Source organism: Telmatherina bonti, assembly GCF_933228915.1.
Source record: "Telmatherina bonti genome assembly, chromosome: 2".
In the NCBI taxonomy this organism is placed as follows: domain Eukaryota; kingdom Metazoa; phylum Chordata; class Actinopteri; order Atheriniformes; family Telmatherinidae; genus Telmatherina; species Telmatherina bonti.
In genome coordinates this window covers 15,369,366-15,390,534 of record NC_136620.1, presented here as the reverse complement: position 1 = coordinate 15,390,534, position 21,169 = coordinate 15,369,366, and the positions used below count along the sequence as shown (strand labels likewise).

General features: G+C 41.7%; 1 protein-coding gene across 2 annotated transcripts in view; it reads right to left on the bottom strand.

The window, feature by feature from the left end:
• Positions 1-852: 852 nt before the first annotated feature.
• Positions 853-21,169, bottom strand: part of lrp5 (low density lipoprotein receptor-related protein 5) — a 59,563-nt gene continuing 39,246 nt past the window's right edge. The window contains exons 12-29 of one of the 2 annotated variants that reach the window (XM_079259463.1): positions 15,259-15,475; positions 15,030-15,183; positions 13,809-13,944; positions 13,028-13,272; positions 12,738-12,922; positions 11,702-11,850; positions 11,386-11,563; positions 9,206-9,402; positions 8,914-9,119; positions 8,638-8,828; positions 7,383-7,592; positions 7,169-7,294; positions 6,821-7,057; positions 5,232-5,342; positions 4,929-5,156; positions 4,700-4,842; positions 4,498-4,595; positions 853-3,371 (exon numbers count right to left, since the gene is read on the bottom strand). In XM_079259463.1, the coding sequence (XP_079115589.1) occupies positions 3,059-3,371; positions 4,498-4,595; positions 4,700-4,842; positions 4,929-5,156; positions 5,232-5,342; positions 6,821-7,057; positions 7,169-7,294; positions 7,383-7,592; positions 8,638-8,828; positions 8,914-9,119; positions 9,206-9,402; positions 11,386-11,563; positions 11,702-11,850; positions 12,738-12,922; positions 13,028-13,272; positions 13,809-13,944; positions 15,030-15,183; positions 15,259-15,475 (3,324 nt within the window). In that variant the 3' untranslated portion in view covers positions 853-3,058. Of the gene's footprint in view, positions 3,372-4,497; positions 4,596-4,699; positions 4,843-4,928; positions 5,343-6,820; positions 7,058-7,168; positions 7,295-7,382; positions 7,593-8,637; positions 8,829-8,913; positions 9,120-9,205; positions 9,403-11,385; positions 11,564-11,701; positions 11,851-12,737; positions 12,923-13,027; positions 13,273-13,808; positions 13,945-15,029; positions 15,184-15,258; positions 15,476-21,169 lie in introns of both variants that reach the window. The other variant, XM_079259462.1, reaches the window with a different exon arrangement.

The window sequence follows — 21,169 nt, the reverse complement described above, 5'->3', positions numbered from 1 at the left end:
TTAGGCATGCATGCTAGTTAAGTGACGAGTGAGTAAACGTGCTTCGGAGAAGAGGAACACTTTAAAAATGGACTAACAACTCCTAAACGTTGGATTAGAAGGCGCACACGGTAATTGTTTATTATTTTATTGTATATTTTGGGTTTATTTGTGTTTTTCCTTTATTAATTTAACTTTTATATTTGTTTTTCTTTAGTTTTTCACGGTGATTTTGTCGGTCATTGTGCGTGACACAATAAATGCCAACTAAAACATCAGTTGAAGCGTGGCTTTCTCTGGTCCAAACGAAAATCTTTGGGAGCAGTTACACCTAGAATCAACAAATACCGGATCTAAAGGTTCTGGATCTGCACTTCCAGGATCTAAAAGTCCAAGACCTGCAGATACAGGATCTACATTTCCTGCATAAGCAGGTCTTAAATAAGCAGTTTGGGATCTAAAGGTCCCGAATAAGCAGGACTTGGATCTGTAGGTCCAGTATCTAAAGGTCCTAGATCTGCAGGTCCTACGTCTACAAGCCCTATATCAGTATCTACAGATCCTGAATCCATGATCTGCAAGTCCTGGATCTGCCGAACCTGCACCTGCTGGTCCTGGATTCACAGGACCAGGATCTGCAGGTCCTGTAGGTCGTAACATATACAGCTGCAGGTCCAGTGAAGTTCGAACATTTTATCACTATAAAATCAGATGAAGAAAACAATTTCTGTCCTGGGAATAAAATATAAAATCCGAAAGAAACAATGTTCCTTAAAATAAAACCTTTATTATATAAAAATGCTTTTGATACAAAAGTGTAAATTACACGAAGCATTCTTAGCTGAGACAGCAAATACAGAGTTTTAAGGGCTTTTAGTGACATAGTGGTTTGACAAGGGGCTCAGAGCCCTCCATGATGTGCTGCTCGGAGAACCACAACGCTGAACCGTAGCTGCTCCAGAACAAAAGCTGTTTTGGAACCAAAACTGCTCTGGAACCAAAACTGCTCCAGAACCAAAACTGCTCTGGAACCAAAACTGTTCCAGAACCAAAACTGCTCTGGAACCAAAACTGCTCCAGAACCAAAACTGCTCTGGAACCAAAACTGCTCCAGAACCAAAACTGCTCCAGAGCCAAAACTGCTCCAGAGCCAAAACTGCTCCAGAACCAAAACTGCTCCAGAGCCAAAACTGCTCCAGAGCCAAAACTGCTCCAGAACCAAAACTGCTCTGGAACCAAAACTGCTCCAGAACCAAAGCTGCTCTGGAACCAAAACTGCTCTGGAACCAAAACTGCTCCAGAACCAAAGCTGCTCTGGAACCAAAACTGCTCTGGAACCAAAACTGCTCCAGAACCAAAGCTGCTCTGGAACCAAAACTGCTTCAGAACCAAAACTGCTCCGGAACTGTAGCTGCTTGGGAACCGAAGCTGCTCTTGAAGCAAAGTTGCTCTGGAACCAAAGCTGCTCTAGAACCGAAGCTGAGTGGTGATCAGAAGCCAATCTGCAGACCTTGCGTCCTGGTCCAAGGTGTTCCTCTGCATTCAGTCAGGAAACTGACTCTTCTGGAGCACTCTGGTTTTTTCTGAGTCATAAACATGTCCTTCAGCTTTACTGTTATTTTAATTCAGATTCTGGTCCCAGGCTGAACATGAAAACAGGAATTAGTCTGTCCTCAGATTTCACAGATCTCTGAACTGAGGTGGTGAAACTGATGAACGGTAGGATGATGATCACAGGTCACGACCCGTCACTGACAGATTAAAGTCAAGGCAACAGTTTATTGTGTTGTGAGATGAATGTCTGGCTTTGGTAGTTTGATGTGGGGACGTATGCAGTAGGTTTCACCCCTTCGGAGGTCCAAATCTCAGGCCTCAAGTGCTTGTTACACTACAACTACAACTTTCTCATGACGGTTAGATCAACATGCTACATACTGAACATCTCTCAAACCTTCAACTGCTCCTGAAACAGCTCTGGATCAAAGTCTCAGCTGGGACTCCAGACCAGACACAGACATACATGATCATCTACACAAAGAACATAGAAATAAGATGCAATACTACAAGATTAATTAGTTAGGAGGTGTAGAGTAGCTTCATAATCTAATGTGAGAATGAGAGTGGTCATTTTGGCCTTTCTGATCATTATGTACACGAATAGCAGCAAACATAGTTTTGGTAAACAGGACGATGAGCGGAAAGAGGAGGTGATGAAGATTCAGATTCACAACAGACCCCATCTCTGAAAGTTCAGTCACTTAATCGTATGTCTGTACAACAAGTCCACATTGAAACGATTTGGTTTGTAGGAAAAAGTACAAGGACCATCCATCTGTCAATCACTCATCCATCAATCATTCATCCATCAATAATTCATCCATCAATCATTCATCCATCAATCATTCATCCATCAATCATTCATCCATCCAGCCAGAAACAGATCCACTATCTGGAAAACTGTTCGAAGACTATTTACATCCAACCGCACCCTGATCAGGCAACTATTCCATCCATCCATCCATCCATCCATTTATGCATCATTGACTTGTTTCCTCTCATCCATCCGTTTGTTTTTTGTGGATCATCCATCGTGAATAAAATCTGAAAATAATTCCAGCACTATGTACATTCCTGCTGCTTTCCGCCTCTGACGAGGAGGAGGAGGAAGAAGAGGAGACAGAGCAGCAGGGAGGCAGGGTCCATAGCTTGGTTTGTGGTTTCAGAGGTTTGAGGTTTTCTCTCCTCCACTGGATGAGATCAGACGTCCGGCTGAAGGAGCTTCTCCAGATTTTAGGGTCAGAACTTAGTCTTGGAGGAAGAAGTGACCTGGCAGAAGAAGATGAAGGTTAAAGGAGGAGAAGCTGCAGTTCTTCTCCTCTCTGAGCCACGGCGTAGAGCAGAACCCGCAGGATGCGTCTCATCAGATGACCTGACATCTGGAGGACAACTGGAATGATGGAATGACCACCGTGGTTATGTAGGGGTACATGTCCGAGGCGAGGAAGCCTTTCCCTAAAAACATGGAGCCAGGAGTCTTCATCCCTTTCTTCCTCACAGGGCTCCCTGTTTGTTTGTGGGGTCATGAGGAGTCGGTGCAGGGAGAGGGGGGTGGGGGGCACAGGTGGAAGTAAGAACGTTCGGTGGAAGGGGATGGGGGGCAGCTCTCCTCAGCAGACATGTACTGAGAGCGTGGGGTGGGGGGTGGAGGGTAGGGGTCTGAGTCTGAGTTCAGGTCCATGTAGTATTTGTTGTGTTTGCCGTGGCCTGAGGTCTTCCAGCGGCTCGTCGAGGATGGCAGGCCGGTTGGGGGGTGGGGGGTGTAGTCGCTGTCGCAGACATCGGTGCTGCAAGGTGTTGTGGGAGGGGCAGCGCCACGGATTGGGTGGTACGGTCTGTTGAAGACAGAGACAGAGGTTGCTATGGTGATAATTCTGCATCTCTTCCACCTTTAACCCTTAAAAAACAGTTTGTACTGTTTACATGACAAACTGCATGATGTGGAAGCTCAACCCTTCCAATCCCAGTCAACATTTACACGTTTTATTCATGACAGCCTCAGTTGTCAGCTTATGTAGATAAAATACTGTACATATAATAAATCTATACAACAACATGAAGGCAATCAAGTAAACAAAACAGAATCTGTTCTTCAGAGTTCTTTGTATCTACATGCAGCAAATCTTTTCTCAACTGCATGTCGTTCTGTCGAGTCCTGGCTTTCAGGAGAAAAAATATTGGCATTGAAACAAACACAACAGAAACTATTTATATATTTACACTTTTCACCCGGGTGTTTTCTTTCTTTTTATATCTAAAGTTACCTATGCTACTGTTTACCTACTATCCTCACAAAAACAACTCAGCTCAGTTTTGGCACTACTGTGCATCAAAACGTCTTTCTGGCTTCATCATAATTTTCCTTTCAAAACAGGTTTCTTAGCAACATGGAGTATTTGAATAACACTATACTTTGAAGCAGGACTGTAAACTTTCTGGACACGATATAAATACCTGGTCATTGTCAGTAGATCACAAAACGGATTAGTTATGTATCAAAATTTACCCCACAGAGTTACACCCTACTGTCTACTAAATTATAAATAATAAAGTTTATTTAAGTCCTTGTTAAAGATCCACCTGTTCTCTTTCTTACCCACCCAAGTAAATATTTGCAAAAAAAAAAAACGAACAAGTTTATCAGTTTGAATATTAGATATCGTCTTTGTAGAGTTTTTATTTTAACATAGGTTTTGTTGTCTGTGCCTTTGAGTGTTTTTGTGCAGAGCAATGGCCGACAGTTTCTGTTTTTAAATGCACTTCATAATAAAGTCGCCTTGCCTTGTCTGAAAAAGGATTTGTAAATCATTGTATCCTGTATTTATTGACATTTTACACAATGCACCAACTTAATTGGAATTAGGGTTGTGACATCCTCATCAGAAGTTGAACTGAAGATGAATAAATCTGAGGAACTGATGAGGAACAGATGGACGTGAGCAGCCAGGACAGACTGATCACCTGTATGATCTGGTGGTGGACGGACTGTTGGAGGAGTAGAAGATCTCCGTGTTGTACAGGGAACGATCAGTGGCCGGAGAAGGAGGAGGGTTCAGGATCTATAAGCACAACAGATCAGTGTTATCTAAATGGAATCTTCAAGCGGTGTGTGTGTGTGTGTGTGTGTGTGTGTGTGTGTGTGTGTGTTGACAGCTGTGTGGACCTGAGGGTAGAAAGCTCCTTTGGTAGAGGACGAACTGCTGGACGAAGCTCCAGTCACATGGTTTCTGTCGTAGAGAGGTGCTCCACTGCTGCTGCTGCCCATCAGGCTGACCGAGCTCATGATGGACTTCCCACAGGAGATACCTGCACATATTGGCATGTTACTGGTGTTACTGGGACCAAAACAGCTGTTAAAGCTGCTGTGACTGATGTTACGTGTCTTAACGGACCCTGGAAGGTACCATGCTGAGAGCTACTGGGGGTGATGAAGTTGAGGGGAACGTGGGGCGTCCCGCTGATGTATTCGTGAGGAAACGTCCCATTGGGGCTCTTGTAGCACCGACACACCACACGCTGACACACGAAGTAAGCTCCACCAGTCACAAACACCAGCAGGATGATGGCGATGACGGGCCCGATGGGGTTGGTATCAGAGTTTGACGGAGGAGAAGCATACTCTGCACACGGAGGAGAAAAACTGATCAGGGCCTGGTGCAAGGGCTGCTCATGTTGGAATATCTGACTGTTCCTACCGCAGGCCAGCTCGTCTGATCCATCAGAGCAGTCAGAGTAGTTGTCACACTGCTGCTTCTTCAGGATGCACTGGTTATCACCACAGCGGAACTGGCTGGGCGAGCAGATGGCTGCAGGAAGATAGAGGTCAGGTTATCAGAGGTCATGCTCAACATTTACACACACACACACACTCATTCTCAGGTTGTTCTTATTTTAATGTTTTATACGATGCAGGACAAAAACGTGACATGCTGACGTCTTACTGACAAGTTGGATCCAAGTATTCCTCTTGTGTTATTGGCTGAATGTGACATGTAGTGTAAAAGCGCTGTGAATAGTTAGCACATGAGTGCAAAAGTGAGAAACTCACAGGATTTCCTAATGATGTGCTTTTTCCTAGCATGTTTTAAACATGTTCTTTTAACATGGTTTACCAGTGAAAGTGTTGATGGAAACAGCCCTGGAATTCCTCTGTGATGGTGGACAAAGCCCTATTGATGTTATATGAAGGTGGCGTTTCTGTGGGTGCCCTTGATGATTTCCTGCTTTCATAGCCTGTGGGAGGTTTTCTGTTATTTTTGTTTACAAGTGCAGCAGCTGCTTGGTTTTTCTGTTTTAGCTGAAAAACCAAACCAAAACCAGTTGTTGCTGTTGCTTTCTGTCTGTTGCACCTCTCTCTCCTTTTTCCCTCTTTTCACCTGCTTTTGTTTCCTCTTTTCTGGTCCAGACTCAACATTTAACGAGCAGCCTTAAATTTACAAAGAGTCAAGCCAGACCATCGCTCTGCTGCTATGATGATTAAAAAATAAAACAGCCTGAAAACAAGTCATTCCAGTTAAAACTCAAGCTTAGCAGTGAAAAGTGAAAACCGCCTTCCTGAGGGCTGTGATTTCTGCAGCAGCTACAAACAACCTGAGGGGACTTCCATCCATCAGACTGAAATTTCTCATCAAAACTCACAACATGCTGTCCGCAGCTCGATGTAGAGGAATAAAAATAAAAGGAATTTAATAATAAATAATCTTGTTTATGAAACTTTAGTTAATTTCACCCATAAAAATCTGGATCATTATTCTTTTTTTTATATCCTCACACAAGACTGGGATTCATAGTTTTGCCTTTTTTCTGGCTCAGTACTGAATCATCTGAACATAAGGTTTGGTTAAACCTTGTTACCTCTGTCAAGGAGGTTTTGATTTACTCAGCGTTATGTGTTTGTTTGTTTGTGTTCCAGATAAATTAAAAAGTTAAAGACGGATTTTCTTAAAATTTTCAGGAGTTGTTGGAAATGTGAAATGGAAGAATTGATTGAATTTTTGTGGCTATCCGGATCACCGTTTGAATCCAGGAAGCTTTTAAAGGCCTTGGCGGAGGTTTGCGCTTTTGTAGTTGTTTTATAATTTCCATGTTCTAAATGCTCTTCAGGACAATCCTGAGGGATAAATCAAAGCATCCTCTGCCTCAGAAGCTGCAGATAGTTTGATATTTGGTGATTTCTGTGCAGAGCTCTGTAAAAGCTCAGAAATGAATGGCAAACATTTTCATTCGTACAGCAGAAGATAAACCGCTTTGTAAAACATGACATAGCTTCACACACTTCACTTACTCTCACACTCCTGCTCATCCGACTTATCAGGGCAGTCGAGTTCTCCATCACAGCGTCTCTGAGCATCGATGCAGGTCCCATCATCACACTGGAAGTGGAAGGAGGAGCAGACGGGACAGTTTTCTTCATCACTACCATCCTCACATTCCGGGATGTGGTCGCATCGCCAGGCCAGAGGGATACAGTCGATTTCTCCGGTGGAACAGGTGAACTGCTCTGTGGAGCAGGTAGGAGGTTCTGAAAGAGAAGCAGGAGGTGGCATGAGGATGAGATGAACGAGGAGGAAGAGGAGGATAAGAAACCCCCACAGAACAGGATCTGTTCTGACTCGTGTGTGTGGGTGTTCACCTTCACAGTGCAGCAGGTCCTGAAGCAACACCAGGTGCATCGGACAGGAGCAGCGAGGGGTCCCATCACCTTTAGCAATGCAGATGTGGGAACAGCCGCCGTTGTCACGGGAACAAGGGTGGGATGCTGGAGGAGGAAACACTGGTTACTGCAAATCCTGATCAATATGATGCGTTTTAAGTCAGGGGATCCATGAAGTGTGTGTGATCAGTACCAAACTCGTGCATGTTCATCTCTTCCACAGCGTGGATGGATGTCAGGTAGGAAATACGTCCCTGGATACGTGTGCGTCCGTCTCCGGTCAGTTTGTCCACCCTTTCAATCATCTGCTGCTGCCGGTCAATCCAGTACAAGTAATCGCCCATGATGGTCAATCCCAGCGGCTGAAGGATGTTGGAATCCTGGAGGACAATCCTATTGGCTCCTGGGATGGATTAAATTAAATTTAATGTGGAAGAATTTTTCCCAGGAAGCAGTAACTGGACTAAATGATACAATTTTAATGTGCCAGACATTCAAAGGAGCTTTTATGATCAGCAGTCATGGTGACAAGTAGATTCCTGAAGTTACCATTCCATCAGAATTTCTACTCACCAAAGCAAAAAGTTTGTCCTGGCACAATCATCCAGATTATTAATACAACTAAAATCATTCAGTCATACAAGTTTATGTTATGTTGAACTACAGCAACAGTTTTTCTACATTATCTTTTCCCACACACAAACTAACTTACTAGCCAGTCACTAACCAGGCAAGTTATTTATACTGTCCAGCCTCTGCCAGATGTTTCTTCTTCCTTCTACACAACTCGCTTCCTTTAAACATCTCTCCTCATTCAGCTGCACTTTGTTCAGACAGCATCTTATCTGGTTTGGCCAAACCACATAATCCAACCCACAGCTGACCTTGTGTGTCTTTGTGTTAGCTCAGTATTTCTCAGTTAGGTTACACATTTGAGTAATGTTATATGTAGTCTTTTATGGGCAATCTGGTTTATATGTTCTTTTGGATTTTGTTTTCATTTTGGAATTTTTAGGGTGAAGAAAAACCCAGTTTTTGAAACGATTTTCTGTGTCTGTGAAAAGAGCAAAGTCTATTACTGAGCTACTCAGATTGCTTGACTGAGGAGTAGGTTGACGTGCCGTTTCGCTGTACACTTTCATTAATAAATAAATGTCCACTTCTTATCATTTATACCTTTGGTTGTGCATTAGAGTAACCTCATGCCAGGCAAACAGTGTAAACTCAACACTCTTGCAGTCAAAAGCCCTTTGCCCTTTGGGCCCAGACTTCTAATAGCCCAGTGACGTCTTCCCCTTATATACACATACACACTACATGCTCATGTAACAACGTCCAACAGGAACAAAGTGAAAAACAGTCAAACAACTGGCTCCTACAGTGTCCTCATTCCTTTACTGATTGGTTCCTGACAACCAGGTTTGTTCCTTTTGTTTCGATGAATTCACCTGTCAGGTCGCTGCTCTCAATGCGTTTGAGGTCGGCGTCAACCCAGAAGAGTTTTCCCAGCTTGTTGTCCAGAGCCAGAGCGACAGGTCTGATGAGCCCGGTGGTGAACAACGACTCCCTCTCGGTTCCGTCCAGACTGGCTCCTTCTATCTTCGCTGAGCGCTCCTGGATGGTGGTGAAGTACATGTACCTGCAGAGACATGCGCACGTCAACAAAACAACCGGAATGTTGGAAATGCTCAGGATGAATCCTCCAGATCTACAGACAACTTTACCCCTTCTCAGCGTTGACCACAATGGCCCTTGGCTTGTCGGTGTCATCCTTGATGACCACGCCTACGTTGTGTCCGTCCATCCTTTGGACGTTGATGGTGTTGGTCATCTCACAGGTCCAGTAAACGTGCCGACTGTAGGGGTCCAGGCTCAGGTCGTGGAGCTGATTGTCCACAGGTTGAGCGGTGCTGCTCGTCATCATGGAAGACTGGAGATAACCACAACAAAGTCACGTGAGTGGCGGCTCAGTGTGTGAATGTGAAAGCGCAGTGTGTGTGTCAGAAGGAGGGTTACCATAGATCCATCATCTCTGGCCCGTCGGATGTTCTGTCGCCCGTCCAACCAGTAGATCATCCGGTCCAGAGGATCGTAGGTGACGGCTCGGACGTTCCTGGTGACGTGAATAGGCAGGATGATGTCTGGACTCTGCTCTCCTAAAACCATCCGGCTGATGCTGGTCTTCTGACTGAACAGCAGGAAACTGGAAGGAGCTGCGGACAGATGGGCGGAGGTGTAAGAAAAATGAAATTGACCAAACATCCAATCAGACCTGCTGAAACTTGATACTGACTGAGTAGCTGCTGAAGAAGCATCTGAAGCTAAATGTTTGACTTCCGCCAAAATAAAGCAGTGACTAACAGAAAGCCAAACAAAAGCTTTAAAACCTTTAACCACCAGGACATTTAATGCCTTTTTTTTGTTCCATCTGTTTTTTGTATTAATGTGAAACTGCTTGAGAAGCTCAACTCTTTAAATTCCAGTCAACACTGAAACATTATTTTTCAGGAGAGCCTGAGATGTCAGATTAAGAATATAAAATGGTATAAAATTAATATATCTATAGATATGTCACCATAAAGGCCAATGAAACAGCAAAACAGAATTTATTTCTCACAATACTTGGAGAAAGAACACACAGATCAGCAGTGACCAAACTTTTTCTCATCTGCGTGTCAATCTCTCATGTCTTGGCTTTTAGGTGAAAAAATATCAACATTAAAACAAACACACAACAGAAAGTATTTACAGAATTAACACTTTTTCCTGCTGCAATCCTCACAAATCCAACTCAAACTCAGTTCATTTTTGGCGCCACAGTGCATTAAATACATTTTCTTGGCTTAATTTCAGCCACAAAGGAACTTTTTTTTCCCAGACAGACATGGAAGAAGAGAGATTTCTGCTTATTGTTCATCTCTGCCTGCTTCTGATTGGACTTTACCATCAGTTTAAGATATCTGACTGGTGGAAAGCTTGACAGGAAGTACCTTCATCATAATATTTGGGGCAAAATAAATGTCATTTAGCAATACAGTAGAGACAATTATCAGTTTTTTTTATTATGAAAACATCATAAATAATGACCACTCATTGTAGATTTACCAAAAAGTGTGTCTGAATAAACCTTTTGTGGTTGGATTGTTAACGTACTGGACAGGATATAACAACCTGGAAAACTTTCGTAGATCACCTAAAGCAGGGGTGTCCAGCACCAGTCCTCGAAGGCCACAATCCTGCAGGTATTCCATGCATCACTGAACGCACACACTCACACACACCGTTACAAACACACTCCTATCTTTCACCGCCTTCTCCGGACCTTGCCACTCCCTCTACTCACGGATGGCAAGTTGGATGTACGTGCTGCTTGGCTGGCTGTGACCTCACCTGGATGTCTGGGAGACCCCACCCACCCACCCTCCCAGTTTGTGTTGTCTATTGTCTGAATTTGTGCGTATGTTTAGAGGTGTGTTTTTTTTTTTTTGTTGCATCTCTATCCTTCCCCCTTTTGGTGAAGTGTAGAGATACTTCTTTTTTTTTTTTCAACACCCACCTATCTTTCCTCATTCTGCATAAAAAGATGCGCCGCTTTCGTGGCTGCGCCTCAGTCCGCCTGATCCTGTGTATGTCCCATGTATGTCAAAGTCTTGGATGGGTTGTACTGGAATTAATTTCGTTGTGCTGACTGGTTCAATGACAATAAAGTTTCTGAACTTCTGCTCCGAAACATCTGACTAAAAAGACTCAGTCAGTTTGCAGAACTTCATTGGCTTTTGGATCCATTTAATAGAAGTGTAGCCAGGTGTAGTGGAACAGGAATACATGGAAAACATGCAGGACAACGACCCTCGAGGACCAACTTTGGACCCTGAGCTAAAGCATAAGCTAGCGATTACAATTTTCCCCATAGACAGAAATAGTTTTCTGGAATATTTCCCAGATTTTCTGGGAAGGGATTAGGATTTCATTCATTATTAATTATCCAAACCACTCAATCCAATGAAGGGTCGTGGGGAAGCTGGAGCCTATCCCAGCAGTCTTTGGACGAAAGGCAGGGTACACCCTGGACAGCTTGCCAGTCCATCACAGGGTGGGATTGGGATTTTGCTGTCTAATTTCAGACCACTGGGAACATGCTGTGGATAATTGATTGGTACCAGTGCTCTCCCTTCACATCTGTCTTCTCTACTTACAGCTACAGTTTCTTCCATCAGGGTTCAGGGTATAGTGGGAAGCACAGCGACACTGGGCACCAGCAGGCGTGGCGAGGCACAGGTGGGCACAGTTGCCGTTGTTATAGGAACAGTCGTTGGTGCCGTCCTGACGGGAGGAGTGGAACACCAGGATGTCCAGCATCAGCTCCAGCTGACCCTGAGAATTACAGTTTTCAGTCTCTCGCTCTGTCAGATTTCAGAGATCATCTACACTTTTCATTAGAATAACAGCAAAAATCAAACAATATATTCCCGAACAGCTGATACTGTGTTCAGAGATGAAACTGGCTCCTACCTGCAGCACCACGGTCCGGTTCAGTCCACTACGTTTGTCTGCCCGCTCAATGCTGCGCAAGGTAAAGTCAGTCCAGTAGATAAAATCCCTGTACTGAGTCAGACCAAAGGGGTGAGGGAGGTCGTCCACAATTACCTCCCTCTGAAGGCCTGCAAAGACACAACATGAGATAATATGCCATTAAACACCTGGAAGGAGGAAGGGGGTTTATTTAACCACTTATGTGAGACAGTAGCTGTGTTTACATGGAGCACTTTGATCAGATCAAACATTTAATCTAAAGAAATATGTGTGATGTAAATGCCTCAGCTGATCAAATCAGCCGAGATGGGAAAGAATATTCCATTCAATTCAGAAAAGACGTTTAAAACTTTCCGTTGTCGGATCAACAGGATAAAACAACCAAATATTATATATATATATATATATATATATATATATATATATATATATATATGTATATATATATATATATGTATATATATACATGTATATATACATATATATATATATATATACATGTATGTATATATATACATGTATATATACATATATGTATATATATATATATATATATATGTATATATATACATGTATATATACATATATGTATATATATATATATATATGTATGTATATATATATATATATATATATATATATATATATATATATATATATATATATATATATATATATATATATATATATATATATAGGTGGTTCTGTCATATGAGTTGTTACTGCGCATGCTTCAACCACGTGGAGGTTAGGTAGCATGATGAGTTTCAAAAAACACTTAAATGGCAGCAGCAAACAGAACAGGACTGTGGCGGATACAACGTTTTAATCTTAAAAGAGTATTAGTAACTATTGTATAATGATCATGTTTAACCATTAAAACAAACAACTGTATGAAAATAATTCAGTCCATGAAAAAATGTCAGCTGGAGTCTGATCAGATTGATTTTAATCAGCTAGCAGACGTGTTAGTCCATGAAGATGTAACTAGCGTGGCTGCTGTGGGAGGGTGTACCTTGCATGTTGGTGCTTTCAATCATATACGTGTCCAGGTCGGTCCAGTACAGTCGATGGTCTACATAGTCGATGGTCAGTCCGTTGGCTCTGCCCACTTTGCCCACCAGAGTTGTGATGGTGCTGCCGTCCATGTAAGCTCTTGCTATTCGTGGTCGACCCCCCCACTCTGTCCAGTACATGTAGCTGTAGAGACAAGACATTGCTTCAGACTGGCGTCAAGGAGGACCTGATCCCTCTGTGGTAGTTTACATTAAATCATGGGGAAAATGAATGAATTCCTGGACGTACCCGTTGGCCGGGTCCAGTGCGAGTGACCGTGGGTTATCCAGTGAGCGTGGTTTATCCAGGTCTTTATAGACCAGAACCAGCCGGTGCTGTCCATCCAACCGGGCCACCTCGATGCGGTTTGTCCCAGTATCTGCCCAGTAAATGTTATGACCCATCCAATCCACCGCCATGTCTTCTGGGTAGTCCAGTCCGAACTCGATCACATATTCCACAGAGCTGCCGTTCATGTACGCCCTGCTGATGGTCTGACAGACAGCACAGGGATTGAACACGTTACCTCGAGTCCGGACCTCATCACTTAAACCCTCCAGGCTTAAATCATTTTGCATTTCTTTCCACTTTCAAAAGGTAAAACATTTTAATCAGCTCCAGTCATAATATTAAATTATTATTCATTTTTTTATTTGTTTTTTTATATTTGCATGCAATTTCTTAAATATCACCCTGTTTTAACTAGAAAAAAATAAAAATATATATCATAAAGTGCAGAGTAGAATGTTTATGGGGAAGCAGCTTCAGTCTTAATCAGAACTATCACGTTAGCATGAACATTTTTTAGTAAAATGTGTGATGAGAAGTGAAAATGCAGATTTAACTTCATTCCAAAGCCTTAACCTTTGGAAAGTAGCATTTACAAAGACAAAATAATAACAAATGAAAATGTGTTCAAAGGGCCTAAGAGGAGTCAAGGAAGGATTTAATAATTTCATGAACTTAATTCAGTGAATATGTTCGTCTTCGTCTGACAGAACCTGAATTTTAGATTCAGAACCCAGTTCACCTTTGCCTGAATGTCAGTCCAGTAAATTCTCCGCTCAGAAACGTCAAAGTCGAGAGCCGAGGCCTCTTTGACTCCTGTCAGAGGAATGGCCACGTCATTGCTGTTGGTACCCAGAGAGATGCTCCGAATGCTGTCCCTGAAGAGGAGAAGATCAGACTATCTTTACAGAAATAGCAGACCTCTATTTCCTAGTTTTAAATTCTGACATCACCAAAACAAAACTGTAACTCGGTTCTTAGATCTGTCAATATGTAGATGAAACGAAATTATCAACTGATTGAGATGCATTAAATTGATACAGTGTAAATATTGAATGGTTACCAGAGCATTTTGTACTGGAGAAGTTGGGCCCCAAAGTCATAAAAGCTAAAAACCTCAATCTACAAGACATAAAATCATCTCCAGATTCAGAGAATATGGAGATATCTTTGTGAACACTAGTACTGTATGCTGCAGATCTCGGGGCCCTCAGGCAGTTTGCCTTAAAACAGGAATGATTCTCTACTGGAAATTACTGCAACACTTCCAGATAACCACTGTCTGTGATCGCAGCTAACCCTGAAAACTGTGTAAAGAAGAAGCCATGAACAGGATCCAGAAACACTGCTGTCTTCTCTGGAACAAAGCTCATTCCAAAAGTGGTAAAAAAAAAAATTTAAAAAAAAATGCTGAAAAGTACATGGAGATGCTCCCTTCTAGACGACGTCTCTTTTAGGGAAGGCCTTGCAGATTTCAGTAAGACAATGCTAAACCACATACTGTTTCCATCACAACAGCATGGCTTCACAGGAGAGAAGTCCAGCTGCAGAACTGGCCTGCTTGCAGTTCAGACCTTTCACCAACACAAAAGATTTGGAGCATCATGAAAACAATGAAGGTCCAGGACTGCTGAACAGCTAGAATCCTGCATCAGACTTGTCCTAAAACTCCAGCAACTGGTCTCCTCACTTCCCAGACGTTAAAAGAACAGGCGATGCTGCACAGTGGTGAACATAACTTTAGATCTTTTTATTTTCTTTGACAAATGTCTTTACTGACATCAGATTTAAAATGAGCTGATACACATGTCTTACTCTTCATCAGTAAGACACATGTATTGGACATGAATCAGAAGGTGAATTAGGAAATCATTACATGGTAAATAGTAAACTAGTGACACAGGAAAGGAGAGAGACTATCAGTTAGTTAATATAGGCTTTCAGGCTGCTGACAGAAGTCTACCTGTTGGTGAAGAGCAGGAAGGCCTCAGGAACCACACAGGTCTGAAGGTCTGACAGGAGCTCCATCCCCATTGGACAAGCACAGCTCACAGCCTGCTGACGCCAGAAGCACAGATGGCTGCATCCACCGTTATCTCCTGCACAGCCGTTTGTACCTGACAAGAAAAGGAGGCATCTTAGTTCATCTTTTCTTATCTTTAGAAATCATCAGAAACCCCCGGAAATCTCACCAGATGTCTCTGTAACTTTAGTCGCCTTCAGCCCCATTAAATCAGGCAGCTGATCGATGATAATCTCCCGCGTTGCTGTAGCTTTGTGAACCCTCTCGATACTGCGTCTCTGCCAGTCGGTCCAGTAGATGTAATCACCCAGCAGAGTGAAACCAAAGATGTGAGGCAACTTGTCTTCTAGCAGAATCTGTCTGCCAGTGCCATCTACGTTGACCACCTGAGACATGCAGAAAGACATGCAACAGTACTGAGTAAGTGACTTAAAGTGAACATTAGAAACATGGTGGTATGACAAACACTTTGTGAGAAGAAAAATAAACTTTTTTTTTTCAAAAGACATTGGGTCTTCCTCCACGCTGGGTTCTGAGCAAGCGTTGAAGAGACGAGTCATAGATGGATAAAGTTTTCGAACCTGGACTTATGAACAAAATTACTTTTTTTATATCATTACATGGCAAGTGAGTCCTCAGCTTTCTGAGGAGCTTCTGGACCACTGAACTGATCTGCTGTTGTGGTTTAAAGAAGTTATTAGTAATTGCGCCAAGATTTATTTATATTTATATTATATTATAAGATTGATTATTGAGCCGACATATCAAAGATGAAAGTTTGGCTGCTGTAACAGCTGACGTGTTGTACAGACCAGAGTCTAATCCACCAGAGACTGACCTAAAAAGGACAAAATGAAGAGTTGTGGGATGATCTGGCTAATATCAGGGATTAATCTCACTCTAATATTGATAGGGAATGTCAAAGGCCAGAACATTCCAGAAACTCTTGTACATCAAACAACTCAGTGAAAGATTAGCCAGAAGCTACATAAAATATTTCACAAGTCATTTCTGACAAAAGAAATATATTTTCTTCTATATAAATGTTCTTAAGTATCTTATTTGACTGTTTTTATTGTTTTATGTCATATTTATTTTGTTAAGCACTTTGGGTTGCTCCTGTGTGTTTGATAAACTGCTATATAAATGTGGTGGCGTCAAGTTGAGTTATAAATACTGACCTTTGTTCAAAAGGAAATATTTCATCTTTGCTGACTGAAAGAACAAACTTTTTTTTTTTAAACTTTTTTTTATCTTTGTCCAAATTAATCACTTACATCCCTGGAACAGGTTTACTCAGTTCAGTCCAGCAGGTTTTCAATGTATCCCTGCTCCAACACACCTCACCCCAAATTAATGAGTCATTGTGCAACTTGATAGGCTGTTGGATCCATTTTAATTTGATCCAGGCGTGATGAAGCAGGAATACACTGAATTGAATCACATTAAATTGAATTGTTGTGTTTCTGCACCTGAATGGTTGCAATGTGGGACCCGACCAGCCATGACGGGGTGGTGTCTGTAGTGGTTGCCTCCATCGTCATGGCTTAGGTGGCACTAAAGTGTTCGAAGATCCCCAACATATTGCTTCCTCCCAGCAGCATTAAGCCTGATATTAGGCACTGGAGTTTGTTTATAAAATAGGATTTGTAGGTAGGTGGGGCAATGGGGTCTTTATCTGTGGGAGTGTGTGAGAGATAATGAATGATTTCATTTGAAAACCTGCCTGCTTGTGACCCTCGTAGGACCAAACTGAGTAGCGTTGCTCTAAAAAAAACTCTACAAGTGTGCTGATAAAAATTATCAGCAGAGATAATATTTCTTCAGTTTTACATTCCCTTTATTCAAGAAGGAGGCAATTTTTAATTATTCCCCTGACATATAAAGCTCCGAGAGACCAACCCCCCCTACAATCTTGAAGATCTCATAGTTCCATATTTTCCTAACAGAGCACTTCGCTCTCAGACTGCAGGTTTACTTGTGGTTCACAGTGGTTCTAAAAGTAGAATGGGAGGCAGAACCTTCAATTATCAGCCCCCTTTCTGTGGAACCAGCTCCCAGTTTGGCTTCAGGAAACTTTAAACTCTGACAAATCTTATACAGGTTGGTTAGGTCAGGATTGGTGACACATTCATCCTTTTGTTCTGCTCCTATAGGCTGAGATTTCTGGGGGGGGGGGGGGGGGGTGTCCCATGATGCACTGGGCTCTTCTGTTCTTTTAATTCTCCACGTAGAAATATCTGACAGTTTCTCTTCTTTCTCAGCAGGCATACCTGGATTACTGTTCTGCTGCTTGTTGACCCCTCTTTCCTTTACTCCATCAACTGGTCCAGACAGGTTTCTGGTTCTGGTTCTGACAAAGGTTTTCCTTCCTGGTCCTGGATCTGATGGAGGTTTTATTTTCAAGTTCTTGCAGTGATAGGATCTTTACTCCCTGGACCAGGTTCTGATTGACATTTTCCCTTCTGGTTCTGATTTGATCCAATCTATTGGTTTTCTTCGGTGAGGTAAATATTTTTAATAACTGTTATAATATACAATGGGATAAATGGGAAATATTTGGATTATAATTCACTTGACTTAGCTGCACTGAATTGTCCTGCATCTTTAAAAGAGCACAGAGATGTTTTCTGTTTGTAATTAGTTCTACATAAAGTGGCATTTTGTGTCACATATGGAAGGAAAAACTGCAACAAATTTCTAAACTCCCAGAAATTACAGAGAAAAACATATCACTGCAGATCACTAGATTATAGTAATCTGTTTTCAGCATAGATGTGTGTGTGTGTGTTTCTATATCCAGTAACTGAGAGCTATTATTAACAAGACTGTAATTGGAAGTTGAGTCCAGCCCTCCCCCGCACTGCTGAGGCTATTACTGGACTGGCATCAACTGGAATAGACACACTCTTTTATTTCACACACTACAATCATCTGCAGCCTGCCTGAGTGTGCGTCAGGCTGGCTGTCTGAAATTCTTCAGCGTGAGATGCCAGAGATGTCATTGATGGGAGGAATTCTGTTGGACAGTTTCTGAGACATCGTGTGCACACACAGATTAATTCAAAGAGCTTGATGCTGCTGGATGATGGGTTTGCAGGTGGAGGTGAGGAGAACCAGATGATGGTCTGGTCTTCTGATAGAAGGCAGGCCAGAGGAGCTGGATGCATTTCTTTTATTAGTGTGAAATAAGAACAACATCTTATTTTCTCTGGAGGAACAGCTGACAAATTGTTGAAATTCTAGAAGTGTGGCACCGAGGGAGACGTTGTTGAAATGCCCAGAGATCGCCATGAATATGTTAGGATGTTTTGTTTGTAGCCTAGCAACCACTCAGCAGATAATCTCCGTGACATCTCATAGCATGGCGAGATATTAACTCCTACATGTGTTAGAACGACAAACTCCTGTAGACTGGATGAACAAAAAGTCACAACTAATTAGGGGTGGGAAATCAAATAAAAAAAATTGAACATCGGGATTTTTGCTTCACAATTTTAAAATCTTTTTTTTTTTTTTTTTTAAATAAAAAAATATTTTTCTTTCGGATAAATAAAAATTATCCATGATAAATTTTTGTCGTTTTCATTCTTTTTGTTGATCTTTTAACATGACTTCTTGGGCATTATATCAGCAGAATGATGATCTTGCTTCTGTGTAGTTTTTTTCCTAATTGAAATAAAGAAAAGTGACTAACTTTTGTACATTATTTTTGTTTTTAGTCTTTATAAAAATCAGTAACATCAAAAAATCGTGAGAAATCCAATTTAAATTGAATCGGCACCCAAAAAAATCGGAATAGAATCGGGACAAAAGCATATTGTCACAGCCCTACGACTAATAGGTTAACATCTCAGATCCTCTGCTTCATAGCTCGTTTACATGCACACCAAAAATCCAGTCATTAATTTGATTTCTGGTGTAATCAGACTATTAATGTGGTCATGTAGACAGCATAATCTATTCATACCTCATCAGGTAATTTCATGGCTCTGGTTCACAACTATGAAATTAACCGCATACATTAACAGATTTCTCACCAATGCTCCAATGGTTTTGTACAAGTAGACGCACATTTATGTTTGGTATTTTTACACATATCCATGTACAAAAACTACATCACCTCTGTTTTTTTAACATCTTCCATGTGAGCAGAAGACAACAGAAAACCCCTGTGACATACAGCAGCAGCAAGTCAGAGTATGAATACAGTAAGACTGTGAGGTAAGTCTGTTTCGTAGCTCATTAGCTCCCACATTAGCAGCTAATGCTAACATCTATCGGCTTATACAACCACATTGTACACAAGAAATTTGAGCTGAGCTAGAAGAATACATACAGTCAAACCTATTAAGAGTTAAACACATCTTAAGTATTCTTTCTAAAGCAAAACCATCTGGAGTGGAGTAGAAAAAAATGAACTGTGAGAAAACTAGCAACCAGAAACTGAAATAATTTAGTTATCAATTATTAACCTGGATGCTCAGTCATTTCCCCCCCTAGTATAACATCTAAATGCATATTGTTTTTCTTTTTTTTTTGATGACAAGCAGCCATGTATCCAGCTATCTTTTGTGAATGGTCATTTAAATATCCATTCAGAGTGGAGAGAGCAAACAGAGAAAAACACAACATTCACTTTGATGGGCCTCTGATCCAAAGACGTTCCTGACCCTTCCATAAAAAACCTATTCATTTATCAATGAGGCTAAATTAGACATGGCCATCCCAATGAAAAGATGGCAGAGACTCCCCTTCTCCTCCCTCTCCTCTCATACTCACTCCTTCTCTGAGCTGGCTTTTTCAGAAAGAATTAAGTATCAAGAGTGCCCCCCCCCCCCCCCCCCCCTGTTTCCATTTTGTGAGTGAGTGCCCCGTTTCATGATGGACGTGGGGGGAAAATAACACAAAAAGACAAAATGAAAGCAAACAGAAAAGAAACAAAGGTCTGATCAGATACGCAGGGAGAAGTCAGACCATTGGAGGACAGTTCACATACGCTCACACATGGATATTCTCTGATAAACAGAATGAAACATAAAGAAATCCTGAGGAAAACAGAAACATCCCACTGAGCCTCACATAGGAACCCAAAACCAAGCAACACTTGGGAATTTTATGGACAGTCATCTTCGAGTCCACATGAAACGCACACGCCTGCTTCGCCTCGCTCATCACCTCCATCCAAAACCATGACCCAGCCTGAACACACCGTTATGTGTTGAGTATTACTGTGGTCACTAAAGCTGATAAAATATGATTCAGTTTCTGCAGAACAGACATTTACACACTGTTTTTGACAAATTTGTGATCTTTGAGCTTCAGACATGTGCAGTCAATGTAGTGCACTATGACACATCTTATTTAAGGTCTCTGATTGGCTCCCTGATGTTTTTGCTGCACATATTGTGATGTGAATGGCAGAAGAAGCAGCTCTGCATGAAGGTATGCATGTGTTTTTACCACCACGGTGATGATGCATGGTGCCATTAGCTCCACTCTTTTCACTCTACCATGTATGAATATGGTGATGATCTTGTTCTTCCTTTCTTTTTCCTTTTTTTTTGTACATTTTTTTTTTTTGTTTTGTTTGTTTTTTTTTTATTTTGGTTGTTATTCCATGGTCTCTTTCTTTCTTTCTTCTTCTAAATTAAATGACCAGATTTGTTATAGCTTCATTTATTTAACTTTTTCAGATACACTTCATCATTTTTAATATGGCTGCAAGTCTAAAATTTCATTTTATTTGTGCAACAGTGAAGTTGATTTGTGTTTTTCTTTTCTTTCTTTGCAGGCATCCCTGCTTTAGGTCCCATTTCTGCACAGTAATCGATACGTTTGCTTTAAACATAGTCAAAGATCGATCCCCATATAATCTCATGCATCCTTTTAGTTGGTGTGATTGTTAGGCACTACATCCACCAGAAGGCAGGGCAGAGTTCAGAGTTCGCCTCCGAGTTCTGACTTCAGTTTCTGACCACAAAGGTCATAAGAGTGGAAGAGATCCTGATAATGTTCTTTCTCAGTAAGAGACATAGCAAGAGGAGTCGCCGTAGACAGAGATGGTCTGTGCTGCCATT